The 19,205-nt window shown below is 42.6% G+C and overlaps 1 protein-coding gene across 2 annotated transcripts; it reads left to right on the forward strand.

Moving 5' to 3' along the window:
• Nucleotides 1-4,070: 4,070 nt before the first annotated feature.
• On the forward strand, nucleotides 4,071-15,252 carry HEY2 (hes related family bHLH transcription factor with YRPW motif 2). Of its 2 annotated transcripts, XM_066248398.1 has the most exons (6): nucleotides 4,162-4,222; nucleotides 4,623-4,715; nucleotides 6,142-6,220; nucleotides 6,346-6,429; nucleotides 8,652-8,733; nucleotides 13,130-15,252. In XM_066248398.1, coding segments are annotated over exons 2-6 (933 nt in total). In that variant the 5' UTR covers nucleotides 4,162-4,222; nucleotides 4,623-4,713; the 3' UTR covers nucleotides 13,816-15,252. The 2 variants fall into 2 exon arrangements, with proteins under 2 accessions (XP_066104494.1, XP_066104495.1); XM_066248397.1 differs by lacking the exon at nucleotides 4,623-4,715 and having other exon boundaries at nucleotides 4,071-4,222; nucleotides 13,130-15,251.
• Nucleotides 15,253-19,205: the final 3,953 nt, after the last annotated feature.

Genomic DNA, 19,205 nt, shown 5'->3' on the forward strand with positions numbered 1-19,205 from the left:
CAAGGACTTTAGGTTGGCCTGCCTGATGCCAGATTGATGCTGAGAAAGGTATTGAAATTTACAAGAATTGTGCCCCTGGCCTCCACTCTCAGGGTGCAGTAGTCTCATACACACTTGAAGGCGTTGCCAGCTCACAACAGCCTGATAGTTAAGGAAGGCAGGCCAAAAGGCTGCCAACAGATGCATGGTGTGTGTCACCTGCCCAGCAATTGAAAATAGACCAGAACAATCTCAGGGCAAACATCTTGTCTTCCCTTTGCAAGAAAACCATGTAAAAACTATATTTAAGATAGGGCAAAATATTGGACTTAATTTGAAGGACCTGCACTTAGGCTTTTCACATTAACAAAGTTCATAAAATAACAGAGCTGCCTGTATTTCACTGCGAAACTAAATTAAGACACTTTCTTAAATGGTGTCATGCCCTAAGAGAACTGAAATACTGAAGTGACCAGAAACTTTTCAACTAATTGCAGGCAGCACCTCAAAGGGTTCAGAGAAGCACAAATGAAATGTGACCATTGATCTTGAAAAATCCGAGTGCTCTAACAAAGAAAAAGGCAGATCAAGAAGAATTAAAAAAAAAAAAAAAAAAAAGACTGCACGTTTTCCCCCAAAACGCTGCAAAGGGGAATTTGAGGATTGCAATTATCACATCTTTAATTTGTGCAACAGAACTCAAATTTGTGGGACAAGATAAGCCTAGATCAAGATCACCAGACATAAATATAGGTGCAACAGTAGTAACTTTATAGTATTAAACAGGTGAGGGAAGAGTTGTAGAGGAGGATCAGGGCCATTGAGAATCAGATGTTTCCAGATCTTGGCATTCGATATCTCACTCTCGTGTCTTGGAGTTAAATCACATAGGCGCGCGCGCGCGCACACACACACACACACACACACACACACACACAAAGTGGCATGACCAGTTTCGGGAAGGCAGCTGATTCTCCCCTCCTCCATTCCCTTAGTGCCGTAATCCAGGACTTTCTTTCCAAATGGCATTTCGTTCCTAGGAAAGTCGCTCCTATCTTCCGGTCTAATTATCTCATTGTACAAATCTTTGAAAAGGAGAGAACTGAGTTTGCTCTGCGCGCAGACATCTTTTCTTCTGCCCGGGCTCTTAGGAAGCCTGCGAGCAACTTTCGCTGAAAAGGATGTCTCTGAAGGGCGATGAGGCTTGAAATCTCTTGGTCCTCTCATCTTCTCTATTCTTTCTTTCCATACACCACCCCTACACCTCCCTTCCTCGGCCCCCGACAATCCTCGACCGTTTTTAAGTATGCTGAGACGTTTTAAAGAGTTTCCTCTTTCTGTTTCGCCCTCTGACCGAGAGACCCTTTCAGAGAAAGATGGATCAGACAAGGAGCCTAACCAGGGGATAGGCAAATGGAATACTTGAGGGGAATAAAAGACCTAACTGATAAATCTCGTGCTGCCTAATCATGATTAAGTATTTTGCAGATAAGTGAGCATATTAATCTTTTAATGGTGTTCAAAATGCCGATGTCTTTTGCCCTATGAATTCGTTTAACAGACTTACATACCGCTTATCATGTACCAAGCACTGTTATAAAAGCTTGTAGAACATGATCCTCTTTGCTTATAAAGTATTTTAAACGACATTAAATCCACGTGTGCTTTTTGAACGTCCCTGCTATATTTTCCTTTTAACACGATACAGCGGTTAAGATTTCAAAGAAAAATATGGGAAAACTACATCGAGTTGCTACTTCATTGCAAGCAAACCTCTTCCCTATCTGCAATTGCTATTGCAATCAAATACACCAGTATGGTGAAAAAGAACTAATATTGTTTCAACGACGATCTCAGGTTTTGACTCCGGCGTTTGGAAGCGCCCGTTAATTTACTCTCGTGGAAAACGTTAATTGCACCTGTAGTCGTTCGCTTTCAGAAAAACGTCCAGTCCCCGCTGAAAGTTGTGAAGGACAAGTTCGCGCCAGGCCGGTTGTGGCGTGTTCCCCTGTGGCCGACCTAAAGTCGAGTTAGCGCACCCTCCGGCAAGATGGGGCAGCCGACCCGCGAGCGCCCAGCTCTTCAGTCGCTGGGCTGCGGGGCCTGGGAACCAGGTGGCGTCGTGGGAGGTCGGCGAGGGCGAGAAGCGGGTCGGCTCAGCCACGCTCAGCGCGCTCAGGACGTTTGCGCCGCATTGGAGCAGAGGCCCGGAGACCTGCGCGGGCCGGGGCCCGCCCTGCGGCAGACAGCCGAGCTGGGGGCGTCACCGCCCCGGGCGGCCGCACAGTCCTGATCTGACCCGGTCCAGCCCCGCCAGCCGTCGCCCGGCCCCCGCCGACTGTGTGTTTTGCCCGGGGTTAAGTTTCAGAAGTCGGGATGGAACGTTTCGGGTTTCTGTTCACACGGTTATTGCAGGCACCGCGGTGGGGACCGTACAAAAAAGAAGAGGGCGTGTGGGGAAGGGTTTTTGTGTTTTAATGAGGGCTTAACACGCTGCCGGCAAGTCCCTCCCGCTCTCTCCCAGCCCAACCCCCGCGGACCAGGCTTTCACGTGGCAACCTTTCCTCTTCTCGCCTCGCGACGATCTTGTGTGGGGAGGGAATAGAGTTTCAAACGAACGCCTTGAGCAGATACCCAGAAAAGTAGGAATCGGTCTGTGGCGAAGGGTAGTGGTGACTAAAAGATGCCCCTTTCTTAGGGGAGTTTCTCCACCAAGCACGGAGTTGTCCCAGCGCAACGAGTAGAGTCTCCAGTTGGACTCGGACCAACCCGCCGCCCGCCTCCCGGTACCGCGGCGCCCGGGTGGGCAAACCGACCCAAGCTGCCGTCGCAGAGGCACAGCGGCGCAGCCGGTTTAAAAATACCGCAAAGCACGGAAAGAGAAGCTTGAAAACATGTTTTGAAAGCACATCTAGAGTTTTTACAATCCTCAGTGTCCCATGCATTAAAAACTGGACACGAATTCAAACTTTAGAAAACAAATTCAATTTCCAGAGCGATTTTTCACGTCCGGGAGTCTACTTAAACCTACCGCCGCGACTGCACAAACCAGTGAGAGTGGCGAATTGCAATTATCTGGACAATGCAAGCCCGAAAAGCTCGAATTTGAAAACCTACTAAAATTGTGTCCTGAAATACCCGCATTATTGCTCTAGCCCTTCCTGCCACCCGAGTAGACACAACTCCAGGCACGGTCTCATCAGCGGGATCAACTGTCCACAGCGTCGGTGGACAAATGAAAATAATTGATTTAGAGCAAATAGAAAATGGTGTAGGGGACAACCTCAGCCCCTCCGACCGCCACCGATTATGTACCTGGTCGGGGAAACACGTCCTTATCTGTTCACAGCCCAGAGGCCGCGGAAGTAGCCTCGGGAGTTGCCAGCGAGAAAAGTAATTTTGATTTAAGGTTTTCAAAAACCCCAGAGGGCAAATGTGACCGCAGGGGTCAGCCACTCAGCAGTTTTGGTCCAGACATGGGAAAGCCGAGTGGGGCGGCTCGGTTAAGCCACGGCGCCTCCCGACGTCACACACGCTCGCTCACACTCAGCCACGCGCTTGGGGTTATGCTTTAAACCCAGGACTGAAACTTTACCGGCAAACGGAGGGGTGAGGAGCAGGGCCAAACCCCGAGGTCCAAGGGCCCACCCCGCGCCGGCCCGCCCTCCCGGCGCCCGCGCCCACGTCTGCGCCTTTCCCTAGCTAAAGACAGCAGCCTGGCGCTCACGCTCGCAGCGACCTCTCCCTTCCCGAGCGCTGCTCCAGGGCCCCAGGTGTGAAGCGGCGTTCCCACGCTTCACCCGGAGCCTTGAGGCCGCCTAGGACGGGCGCGGCCCCGCCTCTGAGCCCCAGCCAATCGCGGGCCAGGCCGACCCCGAGGAGGCGGTGCCCGCCGTGGCGGCGCGGGCCTGCACGAGGGAGGCGCGGGAGGTGGCCCCGCCCGCCGGGGGGGGCGTGGTCGGCGCCGGTTCTTGCAGCAGAGCTCGGCTGCGGCGTGGGAAAGAGCCGCCAGGAGCCGACCGCGCTGCCGCGGGATCCGCGCCTGCCCGGGCCCAAGGCGGGAGGGAGGGCGGGAGGGAGGAGGCCGGCAGGGAGGTCGCTGCGCCGCGCTCGGAGTCCGCGTCTCCGGCCGGGCTGCGCCCCGCGCCGTCTTCGCCGTGATGAAGCGCCCTTGCGAGGAGACAACCTCCGAGAGCGACATGGACGAGACTATCGACGTGGGGAGCGAGAACAATTACTCAGGGTGAGCGCGGGCTCGGCGGGAGCTGCCCGGAGCTCGCGGCGTCGGGGAGCTTTGTGCAGGAGCGGCTCCTAGGAAACCCCGAGGCTCCTCACCGCGGCGTTCCAACGCGGCCGGGAAAGTTTTGCCCGAGGAATGGAGTGGTGGGCGCTCAGGAGCGCGCGTGGGGTGGGGCGAGGGCTGTCGGTTTGCGCTCTAGGGGTGGGGCGCAGAGGGCCGGGGACGCGACTGAGAGTGCAGGAGTTGGCGAGGGAGGGCGCCCGGCTGTCAGCGTGGAGCCCGCGGACGAGCACGTCCCGGCCACGGGAGACGCCCCCGCCACTGAATCTGGATTGGGGGCACTTGCGAAATGGGCCAAGCGAAAAGGAAAACACATTAATTTTTTTAAATCTGCTTTTTGGAGAGATTAAAGCAGTTTGCGGTGCCACGGCTGAGTAGGTTGAGCTTTCCGGGTTGATCGTGTGTGGCTCGGCTGACAGGAGAGTGACTGACAGATGTAAGGATCCTTTCGGGCATCATCTTTTTGACTGCTTCTTCATAAGTCAGGAAAAGATCGGGGTCGTGATCACAGAAGCCAGACCTTTACTTTCCAGTGACAGAGGGAGATTACCAAGGCATTTTAATGCCAAGGCGGGTCAAATGATAATTGGTTCTAATTGGCATCCCCAGAAGCACCTTAATTATTTATCTGCAGCTGTCACTCAAAAGAGGGAAATTCTTTCTACCTTCGGAAAATTTTTAATACGGTTTTTTTCCTTTTAATGCTGTTATTCTAATACATACAAACCAAAGCCCGAAAAGGCAAACAGATTTACATGCAACGTTGTCTGCAAAGTATCATCTAATTATTAAAGTGTTGTGTCATCTTAATAAGATCAGAAAAACAGACGATGTCATGTGAAAAGAGAAACCCGTTGAGAAGGGGTGGGAATAAGGAAGACAGTTAATTCAGAAATAAGATCCAGAAGTGAGAAGATGAGGTAATAAGAACCTGGTGTGTGCAGCATTTCTAAAATGAAAGAGAACAAATAACAGGAACCTGGAGAATCTGAGAACATGAAGTTTAGACTCCATTAATTTTTAAGAGTAGCAGATACAAACTAGAAAGGATGGCAAAAATTCTAAGTGACAGAATGACAACTTGATTGAACTTTCAATATAAAATGTCTTTTCATTAGGAAACTCAAGATGAGTTGCAGCACCTAAAAGGTTTAAGCTTAGATTGAAGGCACAAAGATACTTACATACATATTTCATTTTCAAACTAAATCATTTACCTAGTAGCTGATTTGATTTCAATTTTCCTATCAGTAGCATATGTAATTTGGGGTATTCTTTTGGAAGATTAATATACAAAACATTAAATCTGTCATTTTCTGTTGTGAGATGACTAACTGAAATAGTAAAATAACCTGTTTATTTTAAAGATTGCATCTAGAAACAATAGTTTGACATGTGACTTTATATCTGTTTGATAGTGGTGCTACACACAGGCTTTATTTTGAAATAGCTTTGCTTTGTTAAGTGTGTCTGACCGGAAAGAGGAGGAGGATGCTATTAGAGATTAGTTGACTTTTAAGAAACATTTATGAGTGAAAGTAGGAAGTGCTGATATCTAATTTCTCACCCTGACTGCCCATAATTATTTCACTAGGAGATTTAAAAGTTTAGGGATTTTTTTTGCCAAATGAATTTGGTATCTAGATCACTTATTAAAATCTAAAAAAAGTATGATTACTACCTAAAAAGAAATAGATAAGCCGAAAGCAAAGTATGTTAAGAGTAAAAGCAAGTTTTAAAAATAAAATAGCACAGACCTGAACTGTGCAATCATTCTCAATATTTAATGGGTGGCATCAAGTACTCAGAAGAAACAGTTGTTATCTTAATGCAGCACCTGACATACTCTTCCTATTTCACAGGCAAAGTTCTGGCTCTGTGATTAGATCAAATTCTCCAACAACAACATCTCAAATTATGGCAAGAAAGAAAAGGAGAGGGGTATGTGATTTTTTTTCTTTTTATTTCGTGTAATCCAGCCTAATGTGTAACAGTTGTATTTTTCCATTTGAGTAAGTTTATCATTTGTGTATTTATAAACTCTTATTTTGCTTTCTTTGGGATAGATAATAGAGAAAAGGCGTCGAGATCGGATAAATAACAGTTTATCTGAGCTGAGGCGACTGGTGCCAACTGCATTTGAAAAACAAGTAAGCTACCCTCACCCCTGACCACCCCAACCAAAAAGCTCAAAAAATCCGATTCTTTCATCTGGGATTGTGGGTTCCTGTTAAAGCTCATTAAAATTATGGTATATGTGCCCCGATCTGGCACAGAGCAGTGATTTCAATAAAATGCTTTGTTGTAGCAAAACTATTAAAAACATAATCCATCGTGAAGTTGAAAAACATTCCCATTCTTGAGCTTATTTTCCCCGTAAGGGTAACAGTGTTCGTACTTTCTCTGTTTTTTTTTTCCTATGAAGACCAGTCGTGGTTTTGTTTAAAACCAAGATGTATGTAGTCTCTAAAAAAAAAAAAAAAAAGATATATGTGAAATTTTATTTTGTCTCAGTTTAAAAAAAAGAGGTAAGCTTTTCATTTTCAAAATTACCAAAGCCCAGAAAGTAGCATCTCTAGCTCTATTTCCTAAATGATAATACTTAAACAGTTTATTTACCAACCTACATGCTTTCATTTTTAATCCCTTGGTTAGCAGAATGATATTTGATTAGGAGCCTCTTTTTGAAAGTTTGGTAAAAATCAAGCCATATACCCTTTTCAGAATTCAAGTATTCCTTTCCAAAAGAAAAAGAAAAAGATTTTGCACACCTGTAAAAGTAGAAAGCCAAATATGTAAATCTTTCTTTGTGGTTTTGAAAAAGATGTTTCTCCTCCTGCCATCACGGCTAATGCACAGATTTCTAAGAGCATCTTTCAGAGAATGTGGCATCAAACCCTTGTTGAAAATACTTTCAGTTTAATTCAAATAGAATATAAAATAACAGTTGTTTCTTTACTTCATTTTTGTTGTTTATTTCATTGTAAGCCCTCAAAAACTATTCAGAATTGTAATTTTGTTATTAGTCACTTTCTCTGAAACTACTGTACATCTTCATGGAAAAATTGAACACTGATTGAAGTACAAGATGTAATATGCTAGTGAGCATACATTTTTAAGAGAAACATGGTTATTCATTCTGTATGCTGAAACTGTCTTTAATTAGGTAGATATAATGTGGAAATTGTAGTTTTGATTTGTAGCACTTTTAATGACAGTAGGCTGAAAATGAAAATATCAGTATTCAATGATTTTTAAATGCCTGCAATTATAAGGAACCATCAGTTTGATGATTTAGGGGGTATGTTAGATTTTTTTTTTTTTCTTAAATGTCAACTTAAGGCAAATCTTAAAAGCAAATCTCAGTTGCTTGGCAAGTTAGTTACCATAAACACAGACGTTCCCGTTTGCAGAGCTTGGCTACTAACCCTTCGTGAGCTGGCCCTGTCACAGTATGATGAGAACGATGTTCTTTCAAGCAGTTTAAATAGTTGGCAGTGTGCTGATAATTTTCACAAAACAAGTAAAGCATAGGAACCTGAAATAAACTTCAGTTTTTCCTTTTCAGAAAACCATACTGATTTAATTAGTTAGCTCTTCTAGGAAGTGAGAAGCCCCCCACAGCCCTCAGGTTGGGGCGGAACAGTTTTCACTGGGTTTCCAGACGCCTTCTTTTAAAAAGGGGTAACAGAAAAATACATTTTCAGGACAATTTTATTAAGAACTACTTTAAAAGGCTTAAGTTGCCTGACACGTTGCTGATGCTTGCTAGATAAGTAGTAAATTGTGCTCTTTTATTTATGATCTTGGAATTCATAGTGACACCTGCTGGTAATTATTGGGAAAAAAATATTAAAAATCTTCCCTATTTTATTTTTGTTTCTTCTTACCTGTGGTCTAGGATGAATTACCTTAAAGACTTGGTAGAATTTTTTATTTTTAAATAATATACTTTCAACCATAATTTAAGATCCTGTCTTCTTTATCCTCCAGAGTTGTGTTTGACTGAGCTAACGTCAGCATTATATAGAACTAGTGGGTGGTCTATATAATAATTGGATGATAAATTAAGTATACTATTAATCAAGGTACTAATTAGATGCAAAGTTTGAGGTTTTCACAATTGTAATAATTCTGGTGGAATGATATGGGAAGTATCATTATTCTTATAAAAATATTTATTATGCCTGTTAGTCTTTAAAAGTTGAAATGGCACATAGCTGTCATTTAAAGTTGGGAAAGAATTCAGATTTTTCTGTGAAAAAAATTATACTTAGAATTTTCTAGTGAGAGGAAAAATTGAAAGTCCAGTGTAAAATGATTCAAATTAGTTTCCATAGGACTTATAAGACTTTATTATTTGTTTATGCAGGGATCTGCAAAATTAGAAAAAGCTGAAATATTACAAATGACAGTGGATCATTTAAAGATGCTTCAGGCCACTGGGGGTAAAGGTAAGTGGGGAACTTCATTCCCCTGCTCCTTTCCACCTTTTTATTTTTCTTTTCATTTTTACCCCCTAAGATTGTAAGGAAGTCATAGTTGAACAGTTCTTTAACAAGCTGAGATAGGAGGTCCCAGATTAAACCCGTGGAAATCAATGCTAATGGCAGGATTGAACGCGTGGGAAAGAACTTCTGGAACAAAAGAAGCACTTGACCCTGGGCTTGTGTTTGCTTTCATAATACTGTGGGAGTAAAGCTTCATTCACAGCAGCCTGGTCAGAGATTTGTTTGGGACTTCAGAAGTGCATGCTGGAATCTGTACAGTTAGACAAAACAAACACACAAACATCCAAACATAAACAGGAGGTTAGAGATGATCTTTTTCTCTTTTTCTTCTTTCCTTTCCCTCAAATGCCACGTTAAATCAGAGCTAGAACTCGGGATAGTGCAGCTATTCTGAAGGAAATGACTCTAGAATGATTTTCATCGTTGTTTTCAGATTTTAGTTGGTCTTGGATTCAGACCAGACAAAGCATTTGAAGTGCAGGTAGTGAATTTCTACTGGAAACCGTTAATGGAGCAGTCATTCCTGGCGAGAGCAAACAGAAGCCAGTGTCCTGGAGAGATGTCCTCTGTATTCTACAGTGATTTTGGGAAGCATAATCCAAGGGGTCAGGGAGGGACCCTCATCTCAAGCTAAAAATAGACTTCAGATTGCAGAATTGTAATATTCATTAAGATTTTATTATTCCAGATTTCACTTATACTGGATTTCACCCTTGTGTATCTTTTTCACCCTTCAAACAAATGTTTGCCATTCATCTTAGCCAAGGGTGTTATTTAATATATTTGGCAACTGGGTAAGGTCACAGTACGCAAGAGGCCAAGTGCTGCTGCACCTACACTCTAGAGGCTTCTCTATCAGCCTTTTAGTACACAGTGTCATAGTCTGCCCTAGATCAGGGCAGAAACAGCATTGGAGTCAAGTAGCTGTTCACCAGTTGGTATGGAAGTAGTTCAGTGTTTAACTCCACTGAGGATTTGTGGAACACAGCCCTGACCATCCCCTCTAAATCCAAGACCAGCCAACATCTGAAAACAACAATGAAAGTCATTCTAGAGCCACCTCCTTTGGAATAGCTGCATTATACTGAGCTTACCTCTGATTTAAGGGGGTTTGGAGATAGGAGAGAAGAAAAAGAGCAAAGGAGTGCTTCTAACCTGTTTATGTCTGAATATTTATGTGTCAGGTGGGACTGATCATTGCACAGGGAAGCCCACAGATGTGACTTACCCCTGGTTACACCTGCTCAAGGAACCATTCTGAATGAATGGGCGTGGGTTTTTTATTTCTACTCATTATAATGTAACCCTAAGTATACAGTGCAAACATTCTTACATAATGGTGAAGAGAAGTGAGTGAATTCTTAAAAGCCAAGTGACTGCCTTGCCTGTGACCAGAGGCAGAAGTGCGCTGCTGCACGTGAGGCCTACACTAGTTCTCTGAGCTCTAAGGCCCCTCCAGCCCCATGATTTCATCTCTGCCCCTACTGCCTTGGGATATTAGACCGACTGAGTTAGTGATGGTACAAGAAAAGTTGTTTGATTGCTCTCCCTCCTTTGGCATTATTAACCACAAGACTAAGAATTCTTATCAGGGTTTCAAATATTTGGCACGAGCTATACTTCTATAGAGTAATATTGTTCTTAGGTCTTATAAAAACTAAGATCGATCTTGTTTGCTGTTCTTGGCTACCTGAAGAGTCCTAAAATTCATCCCAGAATAGTTTATGAACACACATTTCCAAGTAAGCACATATAAGGGGCCTGACTGCCAGGTCATTAAACAGATCATCAGGCAGGAGAATGTGTGGGCCTTGAAGAGGAGGGGCAGGCAGTGGGGTTTCACATTGTCCAAGACTCACAACTGCTTTACAGGCCTCATAGCATGCTAGTGAAGAGCCTGGGCTCTACAGTCGGGGTGCCAGTTTCAAACCCTGGCACTGCTATGTATTTGCTCTATGATCCTGGATAAAGTTCTAACCCTCTCGGAGCTCCCAATTTCCTTATCCGTGAAGTGAGAACAATGCTAGTGTCCACCTCACAAGATGGTTGGAGTTTATTCACTTAAAGCCATTGAGCAGTGGTGGCCCAGACACAGAAGTGGTATAGACCTGAGTACAGCCCTCCTACTCACCAGTGGGGTAAGAATTGCATAGTTATATTCCTTAAGGTGCAACAGAGAATTCAGTGACATACAATGACATACAGCTGAGAGACCACAGATTTTAATTATTTCATGCCTGTTCATGAAAATTCTTGGAAGCTGCTAGGATTCCAATTCTGTTGGTTGAAACTTTACAGTCTACCTTAGTGTTGCAATAATTTCTGGAGAGGATTTGGTAATCTGAATTTCTAAATCCCTCTGGATTTCTGAACTCTGTCTACACTGGTGGTCACCTCCCTATTCTTTTACCATTGAAGTCACAAAGCCCCACAGAGAACCCCAAGGACACGCATGTGAAATCTTTCTGTGGATGTGGCTACTTTAGGAAGAGATTTCCTTCTAATTCCAGAGGCTTTGTTGCTAACTGTGCAGAAGTCCTAATCTTCCACATTTCATGATAGTCTCTTCTATCAGCTTTGTGCTGTTGTTACTGTTTTAATAGTGTATAATTTTGCTCCAGATGTCTTTTTGGAGCTTGAAAGCTCTATTGGAATTCTAGCTTTAGAACACTAGAATAGAGTGACTTCTATTTTCCGAAGTGCTTTGGTTACAGAATAGGGTAGTCTAATTATTAATAGGTGGTAAATCAAACAGGTAATACTTCGATCTGCAAAAACACAGAAAAGATAATGTAGTAAATGCCTTATGAAAATGACCTTGTTTGAATATGACATTTTTTATTGATATATGCATGCATCCCCAAAGTGAGTAGACTGAACTTTTAACTTGAATATTGCTTTTTTAAAAAGTTAAAAGGAGAAAGAATCTGTAAAGGATATGTTTGTACATATTAGAGTTTGCTCATTCAAAGTGATGACATTTCCCCATAGTCTGATTATTATTGTACCCTAAAGTGGCACTGATAATGATGAGACATTACTGTTTTCTATTATAATGTATTATCTTTGCATAAGAAGGGATTCTCATAAATGTGACCCAGCCCTAGCCATTTTTATGGTAACCTTAGCGTGAGGGTAAATGTGTATACACTGACACAGTTAACACAGCTTTTTCTTGGGTGGATGCCAGGAAAAAGTAAGCTAACCAGTGAAGGGAATATGTACTTGAACTTCAGGAAAAGTAGGAGTTATAGTAATTTCCTATCAGGAAAACAGTCTTATATTGCCTGATAGAAAAATAAGAACTTCAAATTAGTTACCAAACTTTTTTTTAAAATCATTATGATTCTTTCATACAAAGTAATGACAAGATGTTTTTACTTTGTTGATTTAACAAAAGCCACAGTGAGTCAAGAAGCATTATTGAATTTAAGATATAGTAAGTGATGATGCAAGGAAAGTGCTTTATTAGGAAGTTCTCAAACTGCTAAGCTGCATTTTACATCTCTGTTTTAAATGCCAAGAGAGTGAGGATGTTTCAGAAAAGCCCTTTAATCTCCAACTCATATGACAGAGACAGACTGGAACTCTGTAGTCCCATGAAAAAATTGACTAGGGAATTTCACTAGGCCACAGTACAAAAGGAGAGCTACCACTTATTTTCTACAAGTATTTGAAACATGATGTTCTTAATTTTTTTAGCCACTGTGATATTTGGTTGCAAGCATTGTCAGAGTCATCACACATGTGAATTACAAAGTCCTTCCTTTCCTTTCCTTTCCTTTCCTTTTTCCTTTCCTTTTTTCCTTCCTTCCTTCCTTCCTTCCTTCCTTCCTTCCTTCCTTCCTTCCTTCCTTCCTCTCTCTCTCTCTCTCTTTCTTTCTTTTCTTATATTTTTAGCGAGAGAGGAAGAGAGAGAGAGACAAGAAGGGCCATTGACCCCTTGCTCAAGCCAGCATCCTTGGGCTTCAAGCCAGTGACCTTTGGGCACAAGCCAGCGATCATGGATCATGTTGATGATCCCATGCTAAAACCGGACTGTGCTCAAGCTGGTGAGCCCCTGCTCAGGCCCCCTACCGCGGCTTTTAGAACCTGGGACCTCAGTGTCCCACCCAACTCAATGTTCTATCCACTGCACAACCTCCAGTCAGACTCAGAGTGCACTTTCCCTTCTGCAAAATTACAGCCATCAGTAACTGGCACCATTTTTTCAGAAAGGATCGTCATTCTGCTTAAATTTTCTGAAAGACAGAGTGGAACATAGTTGGTGGAACCCTTGAGTAACGGGATCCTTTTCTCTTCTCTCTCTCCTGGCCACTTGACTCAAACCTCCTTTTAGGCTACTTTGATGCACACGCTCTCGCCATGGACTTCATGAGCATTGGCTTCCGGGAGTGCCTAACCGAGGTGGCGAGGTACCTGAGCTCCGTGGAAGGCCTGGACTCCTCGGATCCCCTGCGGGTGCGCCTGGTCTCTCATCTCAGCACGTGCGCCTCGCAGCGGGAGGCGGCGGCCATGACGTCTTCCCTGGCCCACCACCACCACCCCCTCCATCCGCACCACTGGGCGGCAGCCTTCCACCACCTCCCCACGGCCCTGCTCCAACCCAACGGACTCCACACCTCGGAGTCAACGCCTTGTCGCCTCTCCTCGACTGCAGAAGTGCCTCCTGCCCACGGCTCCGCCCTCCTCACGGCCACGTTTGCCCACGCAGATTCCGCCCTTCGGATGCCATCGACGGGCAGTGTGGCCCCCTGCGTGCCGCCCCTGTCCACTTCTCTCTTGTCCCTCTCAGCCACTGTCCACGCGGCCGCGGCCGCAGCCACGGCGGCGGCGCACAGCTTCCCTCTGTCCTTCGCGGGGGCCTTCCCCATGCTCCCCCCGAACGCGGCTGCCGCTGTGGCCGCCGCCACAGCCATCAGCCCGCCCTTGTCCGTGTCAGCCACTTCCAGCCCTCAGCAGACAAGCAACGGAACAAACAGTAAACCTTACCGACCCTGGGGGACAGAAGTGGGCGCTTTTTAAAGTTTTCGCTGAACTTCTTGCAATAGTTACTGAATGTCCTTCATTTCAGAGTCAGCTTAAAACCTCTGCACCCTGAAGGTAGCCATACAGATGTCTACAGATCCACAAAGGAACAATAAAGCTATTTGAGACACAAACCTCACAAGTGGAAATGTGGTATTATCTTATTTTCTTCTTTTTTTTTTTTAAGGCAGCTTGGTAACTGACATCAGCAACTTTTGAAAACTCCCCACTTGCTTCCATTTAGAATTTTCCTGGAAAGTATACAGACTGTACCATCCAGCAGTGTGTCGGTATATCTAAATTGGAGAAGAAAAATGCCCTGACTGAATTCTCTTGAAACTAGATGGAAACAAAAAATACTCATGTTTCATAAGTGCCTGAGCTAGTGAAGTTTTTTCCTGAACGTATAACATTACACAATAAAGAGCACGGAAGATAGGTTAAGAAAGGAAGGGGACAGAAGTCTGGTTGAAACCAACAGGTTTTTATTAGCCAAAAAGATTGCTGAAAAGAATTTTCAAGTTAAAAGACCTGGTTTTATCTGTTGACTTTCTTTGTACAGACTTGCCGGGTGGTGTCATTCAGTGATGCGCTATAAGTACAAGCAATTATTCCGTCAGTGCTCAGATTAACAAGCATTCTGCCCTGCCTGCAAACTCCCAGGCACCTTTTTCTTTCATGGCTCAAAATATGGTGCTTCTTTATGTAAACCATACATTTACAGAGTGCACCTACAAGCACCTGCCCACTGTGTGCCTGCCAGAGGCTTTTTCATTCATGCCAACTTGAAAACTCCAGTTTGTAAAAGCTTAGATTAATTTATTCAGTTTTATTAGGACTATTTTTACCTTTTCTCTTCATTTTGTCCTGATCATGTGTACTATCTATTCTTGTCATCCTTTAGGGAGAAGTTGAATTTCTGGCGGTGATGAGACAGGGAGGTAGATAGCAATGGAAAGAGAAAAGCCACAATTTTTAAATACTCCTTGTCAAGCTCCAGATTGTGTTTGATCCCAAATCAAGATGAATGTATGCAACGAAATGTACATAAATTAGTTTTGTCCATGCCTAGACTAGTGCTACGTAATGGTGTTTTGGTTTTTTGTTGTTATTTTGTTTAATGACAAAATAATCTCTTAATACGTTGAAATTGAGCACGTGAGTTTTTATGTGTGAAAGATACAGACACAGCATGTATTACTATGCACTTCATTTCTCTGCTGTGTGGAGAAAGCAATAAAAAAGAATGTTAAACATTATGCAAAATTATACTTTTAAATATTTGTTTTAAAATTACTGTACCTAGTCTGTTTTGCATTACTTTGTAACCTTTTTCTATGCAAAAGTCTACATATCACTAATTAAATGAAGTCCTTTTTGACTCTTTTTATGTGGATGAGTTGCTTTGCAGATTGGAAAATTGATACGAATTTCAAGCAAGGCCTTTCTTCATGAATAAACGAAGCTCTTCTTTCAAAGTCATTCTATAAAATCTATATACTCCACAGCTTGCTTGAAAACAGCATTTATCTGTGCTTGTAAATCAATTAAGCATAGGTGGATATGACATTATTTGGAGGCAGGAAATGATCAGCTTCCTCTGCCTTTTATTCTTAATCGTGGTTCTTGGAAAAATACAAGAACTCTAAACAATAGTATGCCAAACATAGGATAATAAAATAGACTCATATATTTTATAACTCAAAAACATTTGTAGAATGTTTTTAAAAATCACATGTATACATGATAGGCATATATAAATATATATGCCTCCTGAAGATGAATCCTCTATGTCTACCTCAAGGAAAATTTCTTTGGATGCTGGGGAAATTATGCAGTTATCCCTCCTTCAGTGAAGCCTGGAAGAAGCTATTTCAGAGTTTCCAAAGCTATTGGGCCAAACATATGAAAAAATAGATTGTTTTATTATGCATTTCACTTATGATCAAAGCTAAAGGTCAGAGTGGGAGGCTTCTTACATTATTTTAGTATTTAAAAAATTAAGCATATAGTTTGTCTAATATCTTCTGTCTAGAAATGGGCTCTTCCTGTCTATAAGCTCTGTGGTTATTAAATTTTCTGTTAGCTCCAATGGAATTAGGTAGCAAAGAAAGTGGATTTAATAGTATTTGAAGTTTGCATTTTAATCATGATTTGTGGACAATTGGCATAGAAATAGTTTTTATTTAGGATCTAATAGTTGATCTGTGCCTATTATAATGTGAGCATTTAAAGAATTCTTTTTGTATTTTGGAATATAAACTTGTTTTAGAGATCAGGTTTTTATTTTTAATTTGAATTTAATATCTTAAGATAAATCTCCTTCCTCCTTTCTTTCCTTTCTCTTTCTCTTTGTTTCTTACATTTTTTTTCCCAGTTGCATATGGCTATTATTTTTCCATTTAATTGATTGAAATATTTGCAAACCAATTTGCTACCTAGTTGTTAAGGGTTGTCAATGTTCCTAAAGAAAATCATTGTCTGCCTGACCTGTGGTGGCTCAGTGGATAAAGCGTCGACCTGGAAATGCTGAGGTCGTCGGTTCGAAACCCTGGGCTTGCCTGGTCAAGGCACATATGGGAGTTGATGCTTCCAGCTCCTTCCCCCTTCTCTCTCTCTGTCTCTCTCCCTCTCTGTCTCTCTCTCTCCTCTCTAAAAATGAATAAAGAAAAAGAAAAAGAAAATTGTCAGTAATTTAAGTCATTTATTAATTGGTTCTTGGTCAGTGTTTCAGCTCATCAGCTTTTAACATATTTCACACATTCTATTAACTTTCCCATTCATTAACTTTTCTATTTCTGATCTAATGTTTTTGTAAAGTGATGTTTAAGCTTTAAGTGTAGTGATTTTCATGTTTTCTACAAAAATGAGAGAAAAAAATATTTTTATAGTTCAAAGGAAAAAGAATGTTTAGGATTTAATTTATTGGTGGCTTTTATTTGTGTAGAAGTTAGGCCCAAATTTAACTTATAGGGTTTTTGGTAGGAAAAGGGGGAAAAGGAAAATGAGAACATTTTTTAGAAATTTGGTTTTCCCCAGTGTTAAAAGCTATATATATGCCTACTTAGAATAGTTTTGTGTTTCACATCAGTGAGCCAGGAGAGGGTTATTGGCTATCTTCTCTGTACCCAGCACTGTGCTGTCTGTGTGTCAGTTTTTGAATGGTATATAGTAGTAGCACATGATAGTGACAGGTATAGCTGTCACTCTAGCTTTCACAGGGACCCTCAAAATAAGGAGGTGTTCTGAGAGTGCGGAAAGGGGTTTCTGGAAACTGGTCAGGGAGGCTCTTTCTCTCCTTGGAATCTTGCTATTACAAATATACATATTTCCTATCATATTTGAAGAAATTTGCAGTACTTTTAATGTTGAAACATTAAAATGTACAGCTATTAACTAGAGTGATGGCTGTTTGACTCACGTGTACACATGGATCAAAAATCTTAATGAAGCCTTTTGGATTATATTCCTAATATATTAAACCTGTTTCATTTTACCACTAATTATTGATATATCAACACAAAGTAAGAGGAATCACCTTAGGTAACATCGACACAAAGCAAGATGATTTTAGAATTTCATACTTTCCTAAGTCTAAGATTTCATCACTTACAAAATACACTATTGGCTTAAGGTCAGTTTTTGGTTTTTTTGTTTTGTTTTGTTTTGTATTTTTCTGAAGTTGGAAACGGGGAGGCAGTCAGACAGACTCCCGCATGCACCCGACCGGGATCCACCCGGCATGTCCACCAGGGGGTGATGCTCTGCCCATCTGGGGCGCTGCTTTGTTGCAACCAGAGCCATTCTAGCACCTGAGGCAGAGGTCACGGAGCCATCCTCAGCGCCTGGGCCAACTTTGCTCCAATGGAGCCTTGGTTGCAGGAGGGGAAGAGAGAAACAGAGAGGAAGGGGGGGGAGGGGGGGAGAAGCAGATGGGCGCTTCTCCTGTGTGCCCTGGCCAGGAATTGAACCCCGGACTCCTGCATGCCAGGCCGACGCTCTACCACTGAGCCAACCAGCCAGGGCTTAAGGTCAGTTTTTATAGAAAAGAACCACCATAACCTAACTTTACGTATTGATCAGAAGATATTACAATTTCCAGAGTGGAGAAATGAAAAATTGCATTTTGGATTTGAGGCAATACTATTACATAAGTGTACTTGAATGCGATTTTAAAAATTCATTGCTAAACATACACATAGATTAAAATGTTGCTGATTTAGCTTACTTTAAAAATATCAAATCAAAGAATTGACTTTGTAAGCATAATGATCCAAAGATAGATGTATTTTTAAACTTTTCATGTTTTTATTGCCCAGTGGGACTAATCCTAGTTCTGCATTTTACTGAAGAATGGAATTTTACTTCCCTTGTAATTCTTTTAAGATCTAAGCAATAACTGAGGTTGTGAATATTTCAGCAACTACAACAAAGCATTACAGCAAATATGACATCATAAACAGTAACTATAGCTCATATTCTTTGGAAGGATAAGTCTTTGAACTCAATAGGAGATAAGAAAGAGAAATAGAAAAAGAAAGAAAGAGAGAGAGAGAGAGAGAGAGAGAAGAGAGAAAGAAAGAAAGAAAGAAAGAAAGAAAGAAAGAAAGAAAGAAAGAAAGAAAGAGAAAGAAAAAGACCCTTAGCTTTCAATAGACACTCTTGTATGAGGGGTCAGAGTCCTATGAGAGATGGTTCCCAAGGTACTAGGTGGCACCTTCTCGTTCACGGCTAACTTCAAAGGAACCGTCAGAAATGGGTTTGGTCAGAGAATTGGGTCCTCTGCTATAACTGATGGAATCCACTCTAAGTCACAGATCCAAAAAAAGAAAATAAAATGTAATACTGACTGTTAATAATGTTTGGTTTTTCTCTGAGCTAAACTCCATGCTAAATGTTTGAAATCTGTTATTTAAGACTCATAACTGTCGCCCTGGCCGGTTGGCTCAGCGGTAGAGCGTCGGCTTGGCATGCGGGGGACCCGGGTTCGATTCCCGGCCAGGGCACATAGGAGAAGCGCCCATTTGCTTCTCCACACACACACCCCGCCTCCTTCCTCTCTGTCTCTCTCTTCCCCTCCCGCAGCCAAGGCTCCATTGGAGCAAAGATGGCCCGGGCGCTGGGGATGGCTCCTTGGCCTCTGCCCTAGGCACTAGAGTGGCTCTGGTCTCGGCAGAGCGACACCCCGGAGGGGCAGAGCATCGCCCCCTGGTGGGCAGAGCGTTGCCCCCTGGTGGGCGTGCTGGGTGGATCCTGGTCGGGCACATGCGGGAGTCTGTCTGACTGTCTCTCCCTGTTTCCAGCTTCAGAAAAATAAAAAATAAAAAATAATAAAAAAAAAAGACTTGTAACTGTCCTATAGAGTGGATAGTATTATTATCTTTACA

Source organism: Saccopteryx bilineata, chromosome 12 (genome assembly GCF_036850765.1).
Source record: "Saccopteryx bilineata isolate mSacBil1 chromosome 12, mSacBil1_pri_phased_curated, whole genome shotgun sequence".
Classification (NCBI taxonomy): Eukaryota; Metazoa; Chordata; class Mammalia; order Chiroptera; family Emballonuridae; genus Saccopteryx; species Saccopteryx bilineata.